General features: G+C 39.7%; 1 protein-coding gene across 1 annotated transcript in view; it reads left to right on the forward strand.

Moving 5' to 3' along the window:
* The first annotated feature begins 4,931 nt into the window (after positions 1-4,931).
* Positions 4,932-21,533, forward strand: part of LOC137095049 (alpha-soluble NSF attachment protein) — a 33,016-nt gene continuing 16,414 nt past the window's right edge. The window contains exons 1-3 of the mRNA XM_067461230.1: positions 4,932-5,134; positions 19,377-19,459; positions 20,366-20,482. Coding sequence (XP_067317331.1) covers positions 5,031-5,134; positions 19,377-19,459; positions 20,366-20,482 — 304 coding nt within the window. The 5' untranslated portion in view covers positions 4,932-5,030. The remainder of the gene's footprint in view (positions 5,135-19,376; positions 19,460-20,365; positions 20,483-21,533) is intronic.

Consider the following 21,533-nt stretch of genomic DNA (forward strand, 5'->3'; position numbering starts at 1 on the left):
ATTGGCTGCTACTTCCCGGCGGATGTCAGGTGGTGCAATACCAGCTAGACAGTGTAGTTTCTCCAGTGGTGTAGGGTGCAGACACCCCGTGATAATGTGATATGTCTCATTAAGAGCCACGTCCACTGTTTTAGCGTGGTGAGATGTGTTCCACACTGGGCATGCATACTCAGCAGCTGAGTAGCATAGTGCAAGGTGTCTTCACTGGGTGGCACGAAAGGGACTTGAAATGCATATCACAGGATAGCCAGAAGGACAATTCACCAGCTACTATAGCAAATGTGCTTCCTATTGATGCTTGTTTCTCTAAGGCCCCATTTACACTGCCATATAAAATCCAGATTATCTGTTTTGAACTAGATTATATGGGATCCCTGGTGGTTAAACCACTGAGCTGCTAAACTTGTTGCCCCAGCTTCTGCTAACCTAGCAGTTCGAAAACATGCAAATGTGAGTAGATCAATAGGTACCGCTCTGGAGAAGGAGAAGGAGAAGAAGGAGGAGGAGGAGGAGAAGGAGGAGAAGGAGGAGAAGACGGTGAAGGAGAAGAAGAAGGAGACAGAGAAGAAGGAGAAGAAGAAGGAGAAGGATGAGGATGAGGAGGAGGACAAGAAGGAGGAGAAGAAGGAGGAGTAGAAGGAGAAGGAGAAGGAGAAGGAGGAGAAGAAGGAGAAGAAGAAATAATGAATTGAATGAATACTGATTTGAGTAAACAATTAATTCTGTGGGTGGTTTGATTTTATGTACATAATTATTAGACAGGCGCCCTCCCTTATGGCCTTTCGTAGGGGCCTGAAAACATGGCTTTTCGAGATGGCCTTCAACTGAGTGCTATGTTATTGGAAATGACGACCGGAATGGATTACGACTATGAGATTGATTATGATCCCATGATAAGACGAAGCGGATTTTTAGTATAATTAGATGTTGTGTATTAGTAATATGTTGTTTTGTTGTCTTGACTTATTGTAAACTGTTTTTCTATGTTTTGTACACCGCCACGAGTCGCCCTAGGGCTGAGAGCGGCGGTTAATAAATGCAAGTAATAAATAAATAAATAATAATTATGAATTCGCCTTGACACAACCAAAATACCCCGTATTTCTTTGATTCTAAGGCACCATTGATTGTAAGACGCACATTAATTTCAGGATCTTCAACAGACAAAAAAGCTGTATGTATACATGTGTCTCTCTGCGTGTGTATTTCTCAACCTTCCTAATTATGCGGCCCCTTAATACAGTTCTTCATATTGTGCTGACCCCAAACCCTAACATTATTTTCATTGGAGCTTCATGACTGGATTTTTGCTCCTGTTATGAATCGTTATGTAAATATCTCACATATAGGATGTATTTTCATTCACTGGACCAAATTTGGAACAAATACCCAATATGCCCAAATTTGAATATTGGTGGGGTTGGAGAGGATTGATTTCGTCATTGGGGAGTTGTAGTTGCTGGGATTGATAGTTCACCTACAATCAAAAGGCATTCTGAACTCCACCAATGATGGAATTTAACCAAAATTGGCACACAGAACTCCCATGACCAACAGAAAATACTGGAAGGGTTTGGTGGGCACTGGCCTTGAGTTTTGGATTTATAGTTCACCTACATCCAGAGAGCACTGTGGATGCAAACAATGATGGATCTGGACCAAACCTGACACAAATACTCAATATGCCCAAATGTGAACACTGGTGGAGTTTGGGGGAAATAGGCCTTGACATTTGGGAGTTGTAGTTGCTGGGATTTATAGTTCACCTACAATCAAAGAGCATTTTGAACCCACCAATGTCAAAATTGGGCCAAACTTTCCACACAGAACCCCCCATGACCAACAGAAAATACTGTTTTCTGATGATCTTTGGTGATCCCTTTGACACCCCCTCGCGACCTCCCAGGGGTCCTGACCCCCAGGTTGAGAAACACCTACAATTCTAAGGCAGACCCAATTTTAGAGATATTTATACACAAGGGGAAAGTGTGCTTTGGAATCGTAATACAGTAATTAAAATACATCTTAAAAGGCACTATAGAAAATTGTGGATAAAAGGCGACTTCCTTACGAATTTCTACTGACTCTTAGAATGCGCTCAACATATTTGTTAAAGCAATGATTGTCTGTTGGAAAGGTGTAACAGAAATATGTCTAATAAATTAGTAATTCAAAACAAAAAAGGTGGCATCCCTCACATGACCTGCAGGTTTTGTTATGTATTTATTTATTTGTTTGTTTATTTATTTATATCCAGCTTCATCTCTCCATATGGACATTCAATGCGGCTCACAATTAAAACCATTACAACTTAAAATATACAAATACACAATACTAAATCATTATATAATATTATACATTATCAGTAGAATTAATTGGGAAAGACAGAAATCGCCACAGACTTCGATCTGACTCCAAACGACTTCCGATTCAAATGCATTCTAAAATGGCGTCTCACTCTGAACATTCTAAGATCAAGGTCACATGGTCTGTAGCCCCTCCCACAACCTCTAAAAACATAGAGTTAAGGGGGAAAACTGCATACCAATATATACACACAATATAGTAAGCAATCTCCATTATATACATATCAAATTACTAGTATAAGGGACTTGTAGAAGGTTGCTATTTCCAACAGTATTATATTTTATATATTGCTATTATTATAGTACAGTAGAATCTAGCTTATCCAACCTTCGCTCATCCAACGTTCTGTATTATCCAACAGTCTGCCTCCTGCCCGGATCCACAGCTGTTCCTGGTTGGAAAGTGTTATTTTCTGTTTAATTGTGAGATACATAGAATCATAGAATCAAAGAGTTGGAAGAGACCTCATGGGTCATCCAGTCCAACCCTCTGCCAAGAAGCAGGAATATTGCATTCAAATCACCCCTGACAGATGGCCATCCAGCCTCTGTTTAAAAGCTTCCAAAGAAGGAGCCTCCACCACACTCAGAGAGTTCCACTGCTGAACGGCTCTCACAGTCAGGAAGTTCTTCCTCATGTTCAGATGGAATCTCCTCTCTTGCAGTTTGAAGCCACTGTTCCGCATCCTAGTCTCCAAGGAAGCAGAAAACAAGCTTGCTCCCTCCTCCCTGTGGCTTCCTCTCACATATTTATACATGGCTATCATATCTCCTCTCAGCCTTCTCTTCTTCAGGCTAAACATGCCCAGCTCCTTAAGCCGCTCCTCATAGGGCTTGTTCTCCAGATTTAATTGTATTATATAAATTATATAGATAATATTATATGTTAATTATATTTAAATTTTATGTAAAATATATATTTTATATTTTTAAATTAAAATTATATTTTAATTTTAATGTCACATATATATAATAAAATACAAATAAAAATATAATTTTAATTTAAAAATATAAAATACTTTATATAAAATTGAAATATAATTAATTTTATATAAATTTTATAAAATATTGAGATAGATATATAATAATTAAATAAAAATAAAAATATGATTTGAATTTAAAAATATAAAACATTTTATATAAAATTGAAATATAATTAATTTTATAATTTGAACATGAGGAAGAACTTCCTGACTCTGAGAGCTGTTCAGCAGTGGAACTCTCTGCCCCGGAGTGTGGTGGAGGCTCCTTCTTTGGAAGCTTTTAAACAGACGCTGGATGGCCATCTGTCGGGGGTGATTTGAATGCAATATTCCTGCTTCTTGGCAGAATGGGGTTGGACTGGATGGCCCACGAGGTCTCTTCCAACTCTTTGATTCTATGATTTATATACAATATGGAGATATATATAATAATTAAATAAAAACAAAAATATGATTTTAATTTAAAAATATAAAATATTTTATGTAAAATTGAAATATAATTAATTTTATATAATTTATATACAATATTGAGATATATATATATAATTTAAAGAAATAATATAATTTTAATTTAAAAATAAAAAAATATTTTATACAAAATTAAAATATAATTAAGTTTATATTATTATTATTAATAATAATATTATTATTAATAATATATATTATTAATATATATAATTTATATACAATATGGAGATACATATAATTAAATAAAAACAAAAATAAAAATTCTAATTTAAAAATATAAAATATTTTATATAAAATTGAAATATAATTAATTTTATACAAATTATATACAATATAGAGAGATATATACAATTAAATAAAAACAAAAACTATGATTTTAATTTAAAAATATAAAACATTTTAAATAAAATTGAAATATAATTAATTTCATATAATTTATATACAATATTGAGATATATTATAATTAAATAAAATATTATTTTAATTTAAAAATATAAAATATTTTATACAAAATTGAAATATAATTAATTTCATATAATTTATTCATATATATTATACACAATATCGAGATATATATAATTAAAAATAAAAATAAAAATTCTAATTTAATAATATAAAATAATTTATATAGAACTGAAATAAAATTAGTTTCATATATATTATATACAATATGGAGATATATATAATTAAATAAAAATAAAGATATATATATATTATAATTAAATAAAAATAACAATATAATTTTAATTTAAAAATACAAAATATTTTATACAAAATTGAAATATAATCAATTTTATACAAATTATATACAATATTGAGATATATAATAAAATAATCCCTACAGTTTGAAAATGGTATAGCCCAACCTTCTTGCACAGCTGGGACTGTACCAATGCTAGGAGGGGGGGGGGAAACTCACTGATCACGTGACACCGATGAGTCAGCACAACCTCAGTCACGTGAGACGAAGCAGCTCAGTGAGAGATCCAAGAGGGGGCGTGGCTGTGGCGAGGTCACGTGGGAAGTGAGGGCGGTCGCGAGCGGCTTCCTCGGTCCAGCCGGGCGCGGTGACGTCAGGACGCGGCGTGCGTGGCGACGTCAAGTGCTCCCGGCGACGTCTTCCTCAGTGTGAGGAGAAGCAGAGCAAGGAGGAAGTGGTGCATCTTGTCGCTCCTTCTCTGCGTCTGGGGCTGCCGTTGCAGTCGAGGCCGCCATGGCAATGGACACGAGCGGGAAGGAGAAAGAAGCCCTTCAGCTCCTGGCTGAGGCGGACAAGAAAGTGCGCGGCTCCCACGGCTTCTTCTCGGGACTCTTCGGGTGAGGCCTTGCGCTCTTGTCAGGCTTGGCGGGGCCTTCCTTCTGTGTCTCTGGGGGGCTGAGCAGAGGCCTGTATTGTTTGGGCTCTTTCCCTTCCTCTGGCGACCCTGGCAAAGGGTTTTCTTGCTAAAATTTCCTTCAGAAGGGAAACAAATAGGCCTCAGAGCCAAACTGAATGTTTTTCAGGCACGCTGGGCCTGTGCATCAGACTGTAGACAGGACATAAATTCTGTGTGCCCAACGGGACACCGGGGCTGCCTCAGATTAAAGGCCCTTGGATTTCCTTAAAACAAAGTCTTTAGATTGCTTAAAGGTTCAACGAAGTTTATTAATGAAAACAAACAGGTATTTCAAGGCTTTCTTGACAGTCTATTGGCTGTCTCTCAATCTTGTCCACAGGGAACAGGCACTATCTTCATAACTGTAACTAATGGGGAAATCCTTAACTTCTAATCTGGGCAGTCTGTCTTTGCCTCTGTTGGCGTGGAGCCCCTCCACCCGGTACCAACTGCTTCTGGCTTCCGCGAGAGACCCTTACTAATTTATTTATTATTTATTTATTTCGTGTACTTCTACCCCGCCCTTCTCAATCCCCTAAGGGGGACTCAGGGCAGCTTACAAAAGGCACAATTTAATGCCTAACAATTCACAAAATGCAGTACAATATACAATACACAAATTTACCACATGATGTCAACAGTCATAACTAATTAAAACAATCAAACAGTATACTAGCATCAATAAAATCATCTTGTGGACAATGTTCACCAATTCATAGTCCGTAATCCATCTAGCATCGTCATTATCCTTTCCTACTCTGGTTGTCATTGGTTGTCTTTGTCCATCTGCCATCTTACCCAAAGGCCTGGTCCCACATCCAGGTTTTTAGCTTCCTTCTGAAAGCAAGGAGGGATGTTGATGACCTAATCTCCCCCGGGAGTGCATTCCACAGGCGAGGGGCCACCACCGAGAAGGCCCTGTCCCTCGTCCCCACCAGTCTCACCTGTGATAAAGGTGGGACCGAGAGCAGGGCCTCCCCGGCAGATCTTAAACTCCAAGGCGGGACGTAGAAGGAGATACATTCGGACAGCTACACTTTGTAGACTTCCAGGGGAAAAGGAGTTCAGGTTTTAGTGATGGCTGACTGAAGTCCCTCCCCAAAGGAGCTGTAAGGCTGTATGATCCTCGGCCAAGCTTTAGACTGTATATCTCCCTGGCCAAGCCGTAGAAGATGAAGCTTTCTACAGGAGCTCTTGGTTTTATGTCCTGCATGGAAAGCTTCTCTGTGTGGACTGGACCCAAAAAGGCTCCTATTCCCTCCAAAACCCCAAAAAGGGGGCGGAACCAGGGAACCTAACTATAATTGACAGGTGGCTTGCCCTATGATTGCAGCCAAAAGAAGCCACCTATCTGCAGAGTCCCTGAAACTTGGGACTATAACAAACATTAAATGCAAAGCAAACAAAATTGGAGCTCCTGGTGCAGTTGTACCTGTACAGAGGGCAAAACGACTTGTACTCTAGACACATCACGAGAAGACATAACTCACTAGAAAAGACTGTGTTGTTGTTGTTGTTGTTGTTCCCTGCTTTCCTCTATCAAATGATACTAAAATATTACCCCATTTTAAACCACGTCATTGGATGTGTTGCAATAGCAGGTTCCCAGATTAGTGTTTACCCCTTATTTTATTTTTCTGGTTATTTAATATTTAATGTTTAATTTAATAATAATAAAACTTTATTTATACCCTACTGCATCTCCCCCAGTGCGGCTTACATGAAGCCAAGCCCATTAGTGCAGTACATACATTGTAATACAAAAACACAACAATAACCAGAAAATATAATACATAAAATGCAAAGAAATATAATAAACGACACAGGTAATATAAAACATGCAATTAAAAAAGAGGATTTCACTGGGCAGGGCCACATTCAAAGCTAAAATTTTAAAAACTCTGGGAGATAGGACGATGCAGATCATCAGGATTTTTTTTTTTTGTTGTGTCAGGAGCGACTTGAGAAACTGCAAGTCACTTCTGGTGTGAGAGAATTGACCGTCTGCAAGGACGTTGCCCAGGGGACGCCAGGGTGTTTTGATCTTTTACCATCCTTGTGGGAGGCTTCTCATGTTCCTGCATGAGGAGCTGGAGCTGACAGAGGGAGCTCATCCGCGCTCTCCCTGGATTTGAACCTGCAACCTGTGGGTCTTCAGTCCTGCTGGCACAGGGGGTTAACCCTCTGCGCCATCAGGGGCTCCTGTCTTAATAATAATAATAATAATCTTTATTTATACCCCGCCACCATCTCCCCAATGGGGACTTGGAGCGGCTTACATGAGGCCAAGGCCAAACAGCAAATTACAATAATATAAAACTGAAAACGCAAACAATAAACAACAACAACATAATTACATAAAACACATGAAAACATAGCAATATAAAATTACAATAGGCACAATCATAATGACAATGGGTGGGCTACATGTAATGATTAAAAGAGACTGATTAATTAAAACTCAGGCGAGATAAGAGAGAGACAGATTATAGTGGGGGTTGTGGAATCGGGTTTTCCTACAAAAGAGGGGGGGGGGCATATGCTCCAATGACAAAACATTGAGCCTAAGCAATAGTGTGAGAATGTAAACCTATTCATTAAAAGCGCAGCGGAAGAGCCAGGTTTTAAGGTCCTTTTTAAAGGTTTCTAAGGTAGGGGCTTTCCTAATTTCTCCAGGCAGTGAGTTCCAGAGTCACTTTACTGTTCTAATGTAGCACAAATCCTATGTAAAGTCATACTATTTATTTTTACATTAATATTGACTGCTGAGCTGTTGAGCTTGTTGACCGAAAGGTCGCAGATTCGAATCCGGAGAGCGGCGTGAGCTTCTGCTGTTAGCCCAGCTTCTGCCAACCTAGCAGTTCGAAAACATGCAAATGTGGGAAGGTAACGGTGCTCCGTGCAGTCACGCCGGCCACATGACCTTGGAGGTGTCTATGGACAACGCTGGCTCTTCAGCTTAGAAGTGGAGATGAGCACCACAATGCCGGCTCTTCGGCTTAGAAGTGGAGATAAGCACCACACCCCAGAGTCGGACATGACTGGACTTAATGTCAGGGGAAAACCTTTACCTTTTATATATTTCCACACAGCCCTATATTCCCAGAACATCAAGGCAGAAAATCCCACAATATCTGCTTTGAACTGGGTTACAGAGTCCACACTCAGATAATGTGGGATTTTCTGCCTTGATATTCTGGGATATATAGGGCTGTGTGGAAAGACCCACAGTTGCTCACAACATTAAAAACAATACCGCTCAGTGGGTAACTTTAAGTTTTCCGGGCTGCATGGCCATGTTCCAGAAGCATTCTCTCCTGACGTTTCACCTGCATCGATGGCAGGCATTCTCAGAGGTCAGGAGAGAATTCTTCTGGAACATGGCCCACACAGCCCAGAAAACTTAACAGCAACCCAGTGATTCCGGCCATCAAAGCCTTTGACAATATTCTTCAAGCCTACAATATAAAAAAAATACAAACATTGAATTGTTAAAATATTATTAGCTCTCTTCTCTTAAAGAAGACTCAAAAGTGGCTCACAATATTAAAAACAATACAGTTGAAGCCTGATATATATCAAAACATAATTGTTAAAGACATTATTATTGCTACCCTTCTTTCTTTTCTTAAATGAGACTCAAAGTGGCTCACAGCATTAAAAACCATACAATTTAAGGCTACAATATGTAAATATTAAAATACAGTTAAACATAGAATTGTTAAAGACATTATTATTGTCTCTTTCTTAAATGAGACTCAAAATGGCTCACAATTAGAATGAGACTCAAAAGTGGCTCACAACACTAAAAGCAATAGTTAATATATAAATATTAAAATGCAGTTAATTATAAAATGGTTAAAGATATTATTACCCATGATGGATTGTCACCTTGTTGTGGTGAGAGACCTTGTGTGTTTCAATGAACCGGTGGTTCTCAACCAGTGGGTCACCATATGTTTTGACCTTCAACTCCCAGAAATCCTAACATCTGGTAAACTGGCTGGGATTTCTGGGAGTTGTAGGCCAAAGCACCTAGTGACCCACAGGTCGAGAACCACTGCAATGAACCTTTGGGCATAACCACCAGAGCCATGCACTCCCGGAGGGCCGCAGGAGAGGCTCCAGACGGAGCACAATCCAAAGACCTCAATGACAGATCAGGCGGAAAATAACATGGTACATGTTACAACAGCTGTGAAGGCACAAGCAGGCTGCAACAGATTGAGAAGCCACCGTCTTCGTGTTAACTATACCACGGGTTGGGACTCTCACTGTGTGAAGACTGTGTTGGCTGTACACCTACCTCCACACATTTAAAAAACTCCCAGGCATCTTCCAAGAACTGGAAGGCCATCAGTTTTGGACAACAAAGGAGTGCCTAAGGAACATTATTATCTCTTTCTTAAACGAGTCTCAAAGTAGCTCATAACATTAAAAACAATGCAGTTCAAGCCTGTAATATATAAAAATATTAAAATACAATTAAACAGAAAAGTTAAAGACATTACTATTGCTGCCCCACTTTTTTTCTTAAATGAGCCTCAAAGGGGCTCACAATATCAGAAGCAATACAATTAGTGGCTCACATTACAAACAATACAATTTAAGGCTATGGTATGTAAATACCATAGCCTTAAATTGTTCAACAGAATTGTTAAAGACTGAAATTAAAATGATTAATTTAATGAATAACATCACATTAAAATTGTTAAAATAATTAAAATCCTACATACACCTTGCCTTCCCACATTCACTGGCATTATGGGTGCTGGATCTTTAAACCTTTCTTTGGGGATTTGAAAAGGGGGAAGACTGGTTTCCTAAGGCAGAAAGGGAGTTTGCACATGGCTCGTCTGCTAGCTTTTCTGCAAGAGGTAAGAAGGGGGGAAAGGTGCTTAGTAAGGCAGGAGGAAAAGAGGAAACCTTATTCCAGATGGGAGAACTCAGTCTGGGAAGCCACAACCCTGGCTCCACAAGACGTGGGCAGGGCTGTTGGATCACTATCAGCTGAAAGCAGCCAACAACAATAATGGCCAGAGGAAAAAGTTATGTTGAAATAAATTAGTTTTAAAGATGGACATCAAAAGAGATACAAAATGGGCTTAAAGTTACCTTTAAAAATGTGTCATAAATACTGAGGGAATCCTTGGCCCTCAAGCGTTCTACGGGAGGTCAGCTATTACCAACAGTGCTATGGATTTTGAGGAGGCACAAATAGAGGGCGAAAGGGAGAAATGTCCCACAAGCAAACCTATGTTGGGACCACTTTCCATCTGGATATCTGTGTCCTCGTTGTGTTAGACCATGTGGAGCCAGAATAGGTCTCTACAGTCACTTACAGACCTGCTGCCAACACTCTGCTTCTGGAAGACAATCATCCTTGGTCACGATTGATTACCTATGATGATATATTGAAAGGTGTACCACAAAACCTTTCCTTTTTATATTGAAGCAGGCTAACCCTTGCTTTAAAAACATTAAGTAGGTAGGAACCATAGAATCATGAGGTTGGAAGAGACTCACAGTTCAACTCCCCGCTATATGAATAGAAATCATTGGAATCCTATTAAGTAAAAAGAAATAGTGGGAGATTCAGGACAGATAAAAAGAAGCTCACACAGGCTAAAGGAAACTACAGCCCCAAATTATACTGATGACTGGGATAGCTCTAAAAAAATTCAGAGAATGAGGCTGTCAGTGGCTTGTAGTAGAGGCTAGGATGAAGAGCAATGGATTCAAGCTGAGAGTTTGTCTAAACATTAAAAAGAACTTTGTGACAGTATTGTTCAGAAGTGGAATCTGCTACCTTGGAGTGTGGTAGAGTCATCTTCTCTGATGGATTTTAAATAGACGTTGGATGGCCATCTGTTGGGAGTGCTTTGCTTGTGTCACTGCATAGCAGAATGGGGCTGGACTGGATGGCCTTTGGGATCTCTTCTATGATTAGTCTAAGTTGCCTTTATGTCACCTGTGAAATCAAATGATGTGCTGCTCTCTATATTAAATGCCATGCGGGGCGCACTTAATATTGCAGGGCTTTCCATGAACCTTTGTTTGACCATGTGTGACCAGAATATTGGACTACGTAAATTTGAATCTAATTTAACATGGCTGTTCGCATTCTTGTGTATTTGTGGCACAGAGCAGGATATTTCTCAGAAAATGAGTTTGATGTGTGGAAACTTGTGGTAGGAAAGACAGGTGGAGAGAATGTGGGTGGGCTCTTGCAATACTGAAAAAAGTGAAAGATGTTGTAGGGGGCACTGGAGTAATGACTGATGGTAGGCTTCCTCAAGATCAGGAATGATTCTGAAGGGGGATGATGGTTGCTGGTGTATGTTGGTATGGGTGGGACCATAGATGTTTGGAAGGAAGTCAGAAGAGATTGGGTAAAACTAGGAAAGGGTGAAAGAAAAAGAAGTCTTAAGTGGGCGAAAAGGCTAGGACCGCATCTCTCTCCATGAACCAACCCGGGCCCTTCGATCTTCGGGGGAGGCCCTCCTTTTGCCCCTGCCAATCTCACAGGCCCGTCTGGTGGGCACAAGGGAGAGAGCCTTCTTTGTAGCCCCCCAACTCTGGAACTCATTACCTGGAGAGATTAGGAAAACCCCTACACTAGAAACGTTCAAAAAGAACCTTAGAACTTGGCTCTCCTCAACGCTTCTGTCACTGGAATACATGCCCCCCAAATGGAAAGTTTAGTTTCACAACCCTGTGTGTTTTTATGAGATCCCTGCAAATAACTTGCTCCTTTTTTTATCTCAGAGTTTTTAAACATTTTATCCTGTACATGTGGCCCACCCACTGTTATTGTGACTTTATGGTAATGTTATTTTGTTATTGTATTCATGTGTTTTTTTAAAATGTAATTTTGATGGTGTTGCTTGTTGTTTATATTTTGCTTTTATTTTGATGTAATATGTTGTCCGGGCTTGGCCCCATGTAAGCTGCTCCGAGTCTCCATTGGGGAGATGGTGGCAGGGTATAAGTAAAGATGATGATGATGATTATTATTATTGGAAAAGGTGAGTAGAAGGAATTGGTGAGAGGAAAGCTAATATAGTTGAGCAGTCCTTAAGGGAGTTGGGTGAAAGAGATATTGGGAGTAAACTAAGTGAGATTAGAAAGGGATTAAGTATGGGCTGTGAGGCAAGAGGCTAAGAAGTGCGCAGTATATTGTAAACATTGTGTAACTAGTGTGTCTATGTGTCTTGGAGAAACCGAAGGAGCACTGAAGCTAATTATCAGTGGGGCAGACAAGAATTGAGTGTAACCCGCATTTAGCTGGAAATGTGGGAAAAATTGAGCACAAGTTGATTGAAAGTCAATGTTTTAAAAGAGGTGATTTGATAAGGATTGAGGAAAGTATTCAATGTGCATTTTAGGTTTTTTTCCCTCTTTGCAATGGAATATATAGGAGAAACATGAAAGAAATAACCAGAAGGTGATTTTCGTGAAAGCCATAGGTTTTGTCATGTGAAGAATCTTCCTAATAGCTACTGCCATGTATATTTTGCAGCTTGTCATCCTCACAACTAAACATATGGTCCACATTTTTGTTTTTTGCTTAACTTTGTGATGCAAACCCAGCCACCAGAGATAGGCCTTGCTCCCTTTCCACAGGAAGCTTTAATAAGTTCTTTTCCTTCACATTCATAGAGATCATAAGGTAGTTGTCATCTTCTGTGGAAATAAATAAGACTATGCAGGCAACAATTATGACCTGGATAGGAAGCTGCTTGAACTGTGATCTTGTATCCTAGATGCCAAGCTACACCGTTAAATCTTTATGTCTGCCTGTTCAAAAAACATTTTTCCCTCTGTGTACCCAGCAGTTTTTTCAGAAGTAAAAGTCCTCCAGCTTAATGTGTTTTTCTCCAGTTTTGTACCTTTCACAGTTTCCCAGAGGCCTAACTGGAGTAGTGTGATTTGGCTGCTGGAGGCTTCGGGCTTGACAGAAGGCAGGGAAGGTCACGGTAGCATCTGAGCTGCTGTGATTTGGCTTAGTTTCTATTACTGCTTCAGCTTTCCAGGCTGTAAGGCAGAAGAGTCGTTAAGTCCCAGGTACATATGCCAGAAGGCAGTGAGCTGCTAAAGCTTAGGCAGAATAATACAGTTGTGTCAGGATTACAGGTTTGTTCAGGTAATGAGTCGCGATTGGCTGGTGTGACAGAGCTTTTCTCATCCTGGAAAGGTTCACTCAATTCCTTAGGAATGATCATCCTGTATCAGCTCTCTCATTGAATGTGTGCTAGTACTGTTGATCATATTATTTCATTCACTAAATTTTATTAAATGCAGCAGGAGTTATTTTATTTATTTACTTATTTATTTACTGCATTTATGTACTGCTTTTCTCACCCTGGGAGGACTCAAAACAAGTAATGGCAAAATGCAATGCCAACATATATACAAACCAAATAATAATAACTAAAACAATAACATGTAACAATAAATGAATCCTTAAAATCATTAAACATAGAACATTAAAAGACATTTAAAATTAAAATAGAGAATTAAAAGCATCTTAATATAGCATTAAAATCACAAGATCCAGAATCGTAATCCGAAGCCATTCCTATTGTCAATTGCACTTTATGTTCCATTCATTTTTTTCTATTGCATTACTTTACTGCCCAAAGGCTTGGTCCCGTAGCCATGTGTTTACATTTTTTCTGAAGGCCAAGAGGGAGGCCACTGATCTGATTTCACTGGGGAGGGAGTTCCACAGCTGAGGGGCCACCACTGAGAAGGCTCTGTCTCTCGTCTCCAGCAGTTCCAAAGAATTGTACATACTCAGAAGCCGTATTTTAAGGGATGAAGTATCCTTTTGTTGATGTATGACTTCAAGTTGTGTTTGATTTATGAGAACCCTGTAACAGGGTTTTGAAGGCAAAATTATATTCCTCTGAGGCTCAGTATAATTTGTTCAAAGTGTCACAGTAGGTTTCCATGCTCATGCTAGGATTCAGACCCTGGTCTCCAGAATTGTAGACCACTGCTCAAACCACTATACCAGTCTTCTCAACCTGTGGGTCCCCAGATGTTTTGGCCTTCAACTCCCAGAAATCCTAACAGCTGGTAAACTGGGATTTCAGGGAGTTGTAGGCCAAAACACCTGGGGACCCACAGGTTGAGAACCACTGCACTATAAATTAAAGTCACTACAATAATTAAGATTTTGAGGATATATACAGGCCTCAACCCTTCCCTTTCTTTGAAGAAGTTCAGAAAGATAGCTTAAGAAATAACAGTAAATTGCAACTGCTTGGCTACTTTGAATACTACAATTGCCTAAAGATTTGTAAATGGGACTTGCAGAAAGTAATAAATAATGTTAGACAACTTTTCCCAATATTCCAAATAAGTTGGCTTTTCTAGTCTAACACCAGCCTGTGCTTAAATCTGTCTTCCTTCTCAGAAAGAGCCTGTTTCTTTAATGATCTATTATAAGATGGCCTTTTCCCTTATTACATAATGCTGTATATGGTTAGGAGCGAATTAAATGGAGGAATGCGATTTAAAGTTGCACAGGAGCAGGCGATGCAGGTTTTGCTTGGAAAAGTAAATGCTTGGAGTAGATTCATCCTATATTTTATTTTTGAAAGATGGAATTAGATCTGTGTGTGTGTCTAATGGAGCATTCAATTGTCCTTGAATTATTGTGGTGAAAATAATGGTATCTGTTTGAAATGTCTTATTTCTTTCTCCTTTAAAATGAGGCCTAGACAGAACCTTAGCATTATAACCTGTGGGCGGTTGAGGAGGAGAATTGGTCTGTGCCTGCAGCTCTCCTAGCTGTGCATCGGGTTTTCTCCCGCAGGCTGTGTCTGTTATTGAAGCAGCAGAATCCACTGCTTGGTGGGGAGATGAGGCGGGCAAGGGAATAGAGGGCATACAACAGAGCTGGTGATTCGAGGCCAATTGTCTCTCTCTCATAGAACACACAGCTGAGCCCTGAGAGGCGGAACATCTCTTCACCAGGGAGCTGAAATAGATAATGATTTTTCACAGGTGGAGAAAAAGAACATGGCACTTGAGTGGCTGGTGATTGTTTATGGAGTCAATGACTTGCTTGTGGAGGAGAAGGTGCAGGGGAGGTGATAAAACAGGAGCGCTATACTTGGAAGCTGTTTGTTTTTCCCACCCAGAATGCTTCATTTACAAGCCCAAAGTGGCTCAGTTTACTGATGGATATAAACCATTGGTCCTCAAACTTTTTAGACAGAGGGCCAGGTCACAATCCCTCAAACTGTTAGAGGGCTGGATTATAATTTGAAAAAAATGAATAAATTGCTATGCACACTGCACATATCTTATTTAAAAAACACTTAAAAACAAAACAATAATTAAAATGAAGAAGAATTTTAACAAATATAAACTTATTAGTATTTCAATGGGAAGTGTGGGCCTGCTTTTGGCTGATGAGATAGTGTTGTTGTTGTGTGCTTTCCAAGTTGTTTCAGACTTAGGTTGAACCTGAACGAGGGCCCGGTAAATGACCTTGGAGGGCTGTAACCGGCCCTCGAGCCTTAGTTTGAGGACCCTTGGTATAAACATTTCAAGATAATCATATTACATTCATGTGAATTGAAATGGGAGGCAGTAATATATCTAGTCTGCTGTGTTGTTGAAATGGAGTCTTGGGTAAAATTAAAGTAAACATACAGAGTGTTTCAAAATGATGGACACCTGTACTTTATTGAGTTCAGTGGGGCTTTACTTTTGAGAGCACATACCTATTAGGTCATGTTGCAAATATCACATGAGGAATCCATATTCTGACTCCTAGCAATTGTAATTCCAGGAAGAAGGATATTGAGAACTTGTTTATCTGGATCTTGACAAGTTCCAAGAATGGTGGCTGTGACTATCAACTAGGTGGTGGTTGTGGGGTAGGCAGAACTTTATTTCGTATGGCAGATATGAATATGATTTTAAGTGAGGTAACAGTTCAAAAGGAAGAGGGGCCGACCAAGGGCAAGATGGATGCATGGTATCCTTGAAGTGACTGGATTGATCTTGAAGGAGCTGGGGGTGGTGACAACCAACAGGGAGCTCTGGCGTGGACTGGTCCATGAAGTCACAAAGAGTCGGAAATGACTGAACAAATCAACAACAACAACAAACAGTTCAAATCAAATACATGAGTTAGGGTATGATTTTAAAGCCAGCTTCTCCAAGTTGATCCTCTCCAAATGTTTAGAGATAAATCTCTATCAGTCACAGCCAGCAAATGGGAATAATAGGAAATATTAGCCAAAGCATTAAAAGACAGCCAGGTTGAGGAAGGCTATTACAAAGGATTTTAGAATATAGGTCTCATTAAATGCTTTTCAGCTTAGAGAAGGTTCTAGCTAGAGGACATGATACAGATTAAAAGGTTTTGTAGTGATTTTTAAAAAACAAATGCTTAATGTTCCCATATTTTATAGCTATCCCCATAGATACATCAGTGTCTGCTCCTTGCTTAGGATAGATTTTCATAGATTTGATTGCCAGTAGAAAAGTAAAGGTAAAGGTTTCCCCTTGACATTAAGTCTAGTCGAGTCCAACTCTGGTGGTCATCTCAGTTTCTAAGCTGAAGAGCGGGCATTGTCCGTAGACGCCTCCTAGGTTATGTGGCCAGCATGACTGCATGAAGCGCCATTACCTTCCAGCCGAAGCAATACCTATTAATCTCACATTTGCATGTTTTTGAACTGCTAGATTGGCAGAAGCTGGGGCTAACAACGGGAGCTCACCATATCTTGTGGTTTTGAACTGTCAATCTTCCAGTCAGCAAGTTCTGCAGCTTAGCGGTTTATTTAATCCGCTGTGCCACCATGGCCCAAAGTGTCTCCCCGCAAAATATCATGTATGGAAACCCCTTTGAGTTTTCAGTTATGGGTTTCCATAGCAGAAAGTAGGAGAGAAGAGTGGCAGGATCTCATGGTTTGGAACTACCAATAGGCCAGCTAGATCTGTAGGATGTACAAAGGTATCTACTTAGTATTTAGTAATAGATTCGATGGGTCTACTTTGGTTGGGAAAGTGATTTTATTTATTTATTTATCCTATTTATACCCCGCCTTTCTCTACCTCGAAGAGGGCTCAAAGCGACTTCTATATAGACAATTGTTCAATGCCTTAAAACACATACAGTTCCAGCAACATTAAAATTAAATTAAATATAATACGTGTTAGTCATTTAAAAACATTACTTTCAATATTAAAAGCACACCATCTATAATCGTAGCCCGAAGCTGATCCATAGTCATTGCACATATTCCAAATCTGTTATTCCACTGCATTATTCTCCGAAAACCTGATCTCAAAGCCAAGTTTTTACTTTTCTTCTGACTGTAAATAATACTGACCTAGTAAATCAAGCCAAGGTTTGGTGCTCCTTGTCTAAGAAATTAATTTCCCAGGTATCAACTTAAAATATGATACTGCATAAACCTGTGACCTGGGTGCATGCTGTTTGTTCCCTGCAGCTTTATGGTGGACTATGCAATACTTCCTGAGAGGGATTTTGTTGCCAAGGTAATAGTTGGACTTCTGTCTTCTGAGCTTAGCTCAGGGATTTCTCCACAAGACCACACCGTTCCAGTGTGTGTTGTATGACAGGAAGATGCCTTCTGGCCCAGGAATTTATCATTTGCAAAGAATGAGCTAAGCTATAATAACTGACATCCTGCAAGCTGCTTAGATCTAGCTTTTCCAGAGCTGTGGCATGGAAATTTTCTGTATGTTTTTTTTTCTCAAAATGACTGAGAAGATTGAATGCCTACATGCTGAAAACCTCTCAGAGGCATGCACTGGAGCATTGTCTGCTTTGTGCTCCTTTAATTTGCCCTGCAAATACTTGTCTTTCATACTTGCTGAAATTTCTGACAAGAGCCCACTAGTTACCACTGGCAAGCAATCTCCAAAAGAGCTCTATTTTGGCATTCGGTTTTCCAAAGGGAAAAACACACAAATATTTGTAAATATCCAGACATCGTATTTCAGCATGATGATGTCGGAAGAATCCTCTTTTGCATAATGTCTCTTTTGGGAATAATTTATCCTGATTGGATTTTTGGTGTGTGTTTTCTGGAGAAGCAATGGATAGATGACTATGTTTGTTAGTTGTTGTTGTTCATTTGTTCCCAACTCTTCGTGACCTCATGGACCAGCCTACGCCAGAGCTCCCTGTCAGCCGTCACCTCCCCCAGCTCCATCAGAGTTAATCCAGTCACTTCAAGGATGCCATCCATCCATCTTGCCCTTGGTCGGCCCCTCTTCCTTTTTCCTTCCATTTTCCCCAGCATAATTGTCTTCTCTAAGCTTTCCTGTCTCCTCCTCATGATGTGGCCAAAGTACTTCAACTTTGTCTCTAATATCCTTCCTTCCAATGAGCAATTGGGCTTTATTTCCTGAAGTATGGACTGGTTGGATCTTCTCGCAGTCCAAGGCAGTCTCACAACTTTCCTCCAACACCACAGTTCAAAAGCATCTCTCTTCCTTCGCTCAGCCTTCCCTATGATCCAGCTCTCACATCCATAGGTGACTATGGGGAATACCATTGCTTTAACTATGCGGATCTTGGTTGCCAGTGTGATGTCTCTACTCTTCACTGTTTTATCGAGATTGGACATTGCTCTCCTCCCAAGAAGTAAGCATGTCCTGATTTCCTTGCTGCAGTCTGCGTCTGCAGTAATCTTTGCACCTAGAAATACAAAGTCTGTCACTGCCTCCACGTTTTTTTTATTTCCAAGTTGTCAATCATTCTTGTTGCCATAATCTTGGTTTTTTTGATGTTTAACTGCAATCCAGCTTTTGCGCTTTCTTTTTTCACCTTGATTAGAAGGCTCCTCAGCTCCTCCTCACCTTTTGGCCATCAAAGTGGTGTCATTTGCATATCTAAGGTTGTTAATGTTTCTTCCAGCAATTTTCACCCCAGCCTTGCATTCGTCAAGCCTTGCACATCGCATGATGTGTTCTGCATACAAGTTGAATAGGTTGGGTGAGAGTATACAACCCTGCCGTACGCCTTTCCCAATCTTGAACCAGTCAGTTCTTACTGTTGCTACTTATACAGATTCCTCAGGAGAGAGACAAGGTGATTTGGTATGCCCATACCACCAAGAACTTGCCACAAATGTTTTTTAGTACAACCAATTAATATAGTGGTATTTTATTTTTCATCTTAGGGGCGGCTCCTCCAGGGTTGAAGAAGCATGTGATATCTATGCAAGAGCAGCCAATATGTTTAAAATGGCAAAGAACTGGAGTGGTATGTATCATCCCTGAATGTTTACCTTTATTAATCTCTTATTTTAATATGTTATGTGAAGACTATCCTCAGAGGAATGGCTGTAATCCAGTGGAAGAGTACCTGCTTTAAATACTAAATGTTTAAGGTTTAGTCTTTGGTATCTCACATTTGGTCTGGGATGGTTGGATCATTGCTGCCAATCATCATAGACAGTAACGAGCTAGATGAACTAATTGTTTCGCTTGGTATAAGGCAGCAACCTATGTGAAAAGGAACTGAAATGTGTTTTGTTTTTCTTCCAGGAATCTACATGTACTCTAGCAGGTGTTAGTTGTGTGGGTGGTAAGAGGAGAGCTCTGCAGTCAGATGATAAATCCTCTGCATAGTTAGTGGCATAACAAGGATTATAGGGAAAAAAGTCCAGCCCACTTTGCTCCAGCCATCTTGTCTCTAGATTAGGGCTGACATTCCTTGCCTTTAGCTAGGTTAATTGTGTCTGAAAGAATCTGCAGTCCAAGAGTCTGATAAGGCCACAATTTTCTCCTGTTCTAGAAAGGTGATGGAAAACTACTTGGGGATCCTCTTACTTTATTTCATCCATATTATATACCTCCACCTCCCTCCCTCAAACTACAGTACAGTATATGTCAAATGGTACAAAACCGGTTGTTGAAAATTATCTGTCTATTCCAGTAAAACAATGTATAGCATCTGTCTGGAAAAAGATTGAAGATGACAATTTTAAAGTAGTACAGTATTCTCAAATCAGATCAAAACAAAACAATGATTTGATTTGATTTGATCTGTACAATAGTCTACTGAATATAGAACAGCCAGTTCTCTTTGTTTTGGAAAACCCTGATTTTGGGTCTCTAATGTGCCTTAACAACTTCCAAGTGTAGCTCCTCCTTTTCTCTCTCTTAGCTGCTGGGAATGCTTTCTGCCAGGCTGCTCAGTTGCACCTCCAGTTGCAGAACAAACATGATGCGGCCATGAGCTTTGTGGATGCGGGCAATGCCTTCAAGAAAGCAGATCCTCAAGGTACGTAAAGTGTGCTCACTTACAATTTAATCTAATCAGAGCTTGGGGCAGGATTTGTTGGTGAAGTAGGTTTTGGAAATATTATAATATCCCATTAAATGTGGCCCATTATTGCCCAGGTTTTCTAAACACTTGTATGTTAGAAGCATCACCCCCAGAGTTGGACACAAGTGGACTTAATGTCAGGGGAAAACCTTTATGTGTACCTATGTTAGAATCATATTTGATTGTTTGGTAGGACTGAACCTATGTAAAGGTAAAGGTTTCCCCTTGACATTAAGTCTAGTCATGTCCAACTCTGGGGGTGGTGCTTATTTCAATTTCTAATCCAAAGAGCTGGTGTTGTCCGTAGATACCTCCAGAGTCATGTGGCCAGCATTACTGCCTGAGCTCCGTTACCTTCCTGCCGGAGTGGTGGCTGTTGGTCTCACATTTGCATGATTTCGAACTGCTTGGCTGGCAGAAGCTAGGACAAACAGCGGGAGCTCACCCCGTTCCCCGGATCTGAACCGCTGACTTTTGGTCAACAAGTTCAGCAGCTCAGCGGTTTAACCTGCTGTGCCACTTATGTAAACATCTTTAAATAGCTAAATAAAGTTCCAAAACTTCTCATTATTCAGAATACACAATTTTGGGTTCAACTGAATGCATAGTATTTTGCAGCAAAAATGCACAAGTAAATGTTTAAACTTTTCTCTAATTGCCTGTTTTGGTGGAGGATGAGATAGGAGTACAGTGCTTATACCACTTACACCTCAGCTGAACAAGTGGAGATGTGCATGACCCTTTAGCTTTCAAAGATAGCCCATTTCTCCTCATTTTCCATTGTGATTTGGAAATGCAAAAGTTCATTTAAGATCTTGTATCATCTTGAAGCTAGTAAGCACAATTCCCACTTTACATAGAATGGGAAACCATATATAATTAAAAAATGAGAAACCATATTTAATTAGATGTTTGTGCATTTCTCTGCATTTTTCTTTACAAATTTGCATTTCTCATCACAAAGGAAGAGTGGACTACATATTTATAGGTCTTGTTTTATTAGTAT

This window comes from Anolis sagrei, chromosome Y, assembly GCF_037176765.1.
Source record: "Anolis sagrei isolate rAnoSag1 chromosome Y, rAnoSag1.mat, whole genome shotgun sequence".
NCBI classification, from domain to species: domain Eukaryota; kingdom Metazoa; phylum Chordata; class Lepidosauria; order Squamata; family Dactyloidae; genus Anolis; species Anolis sagrei.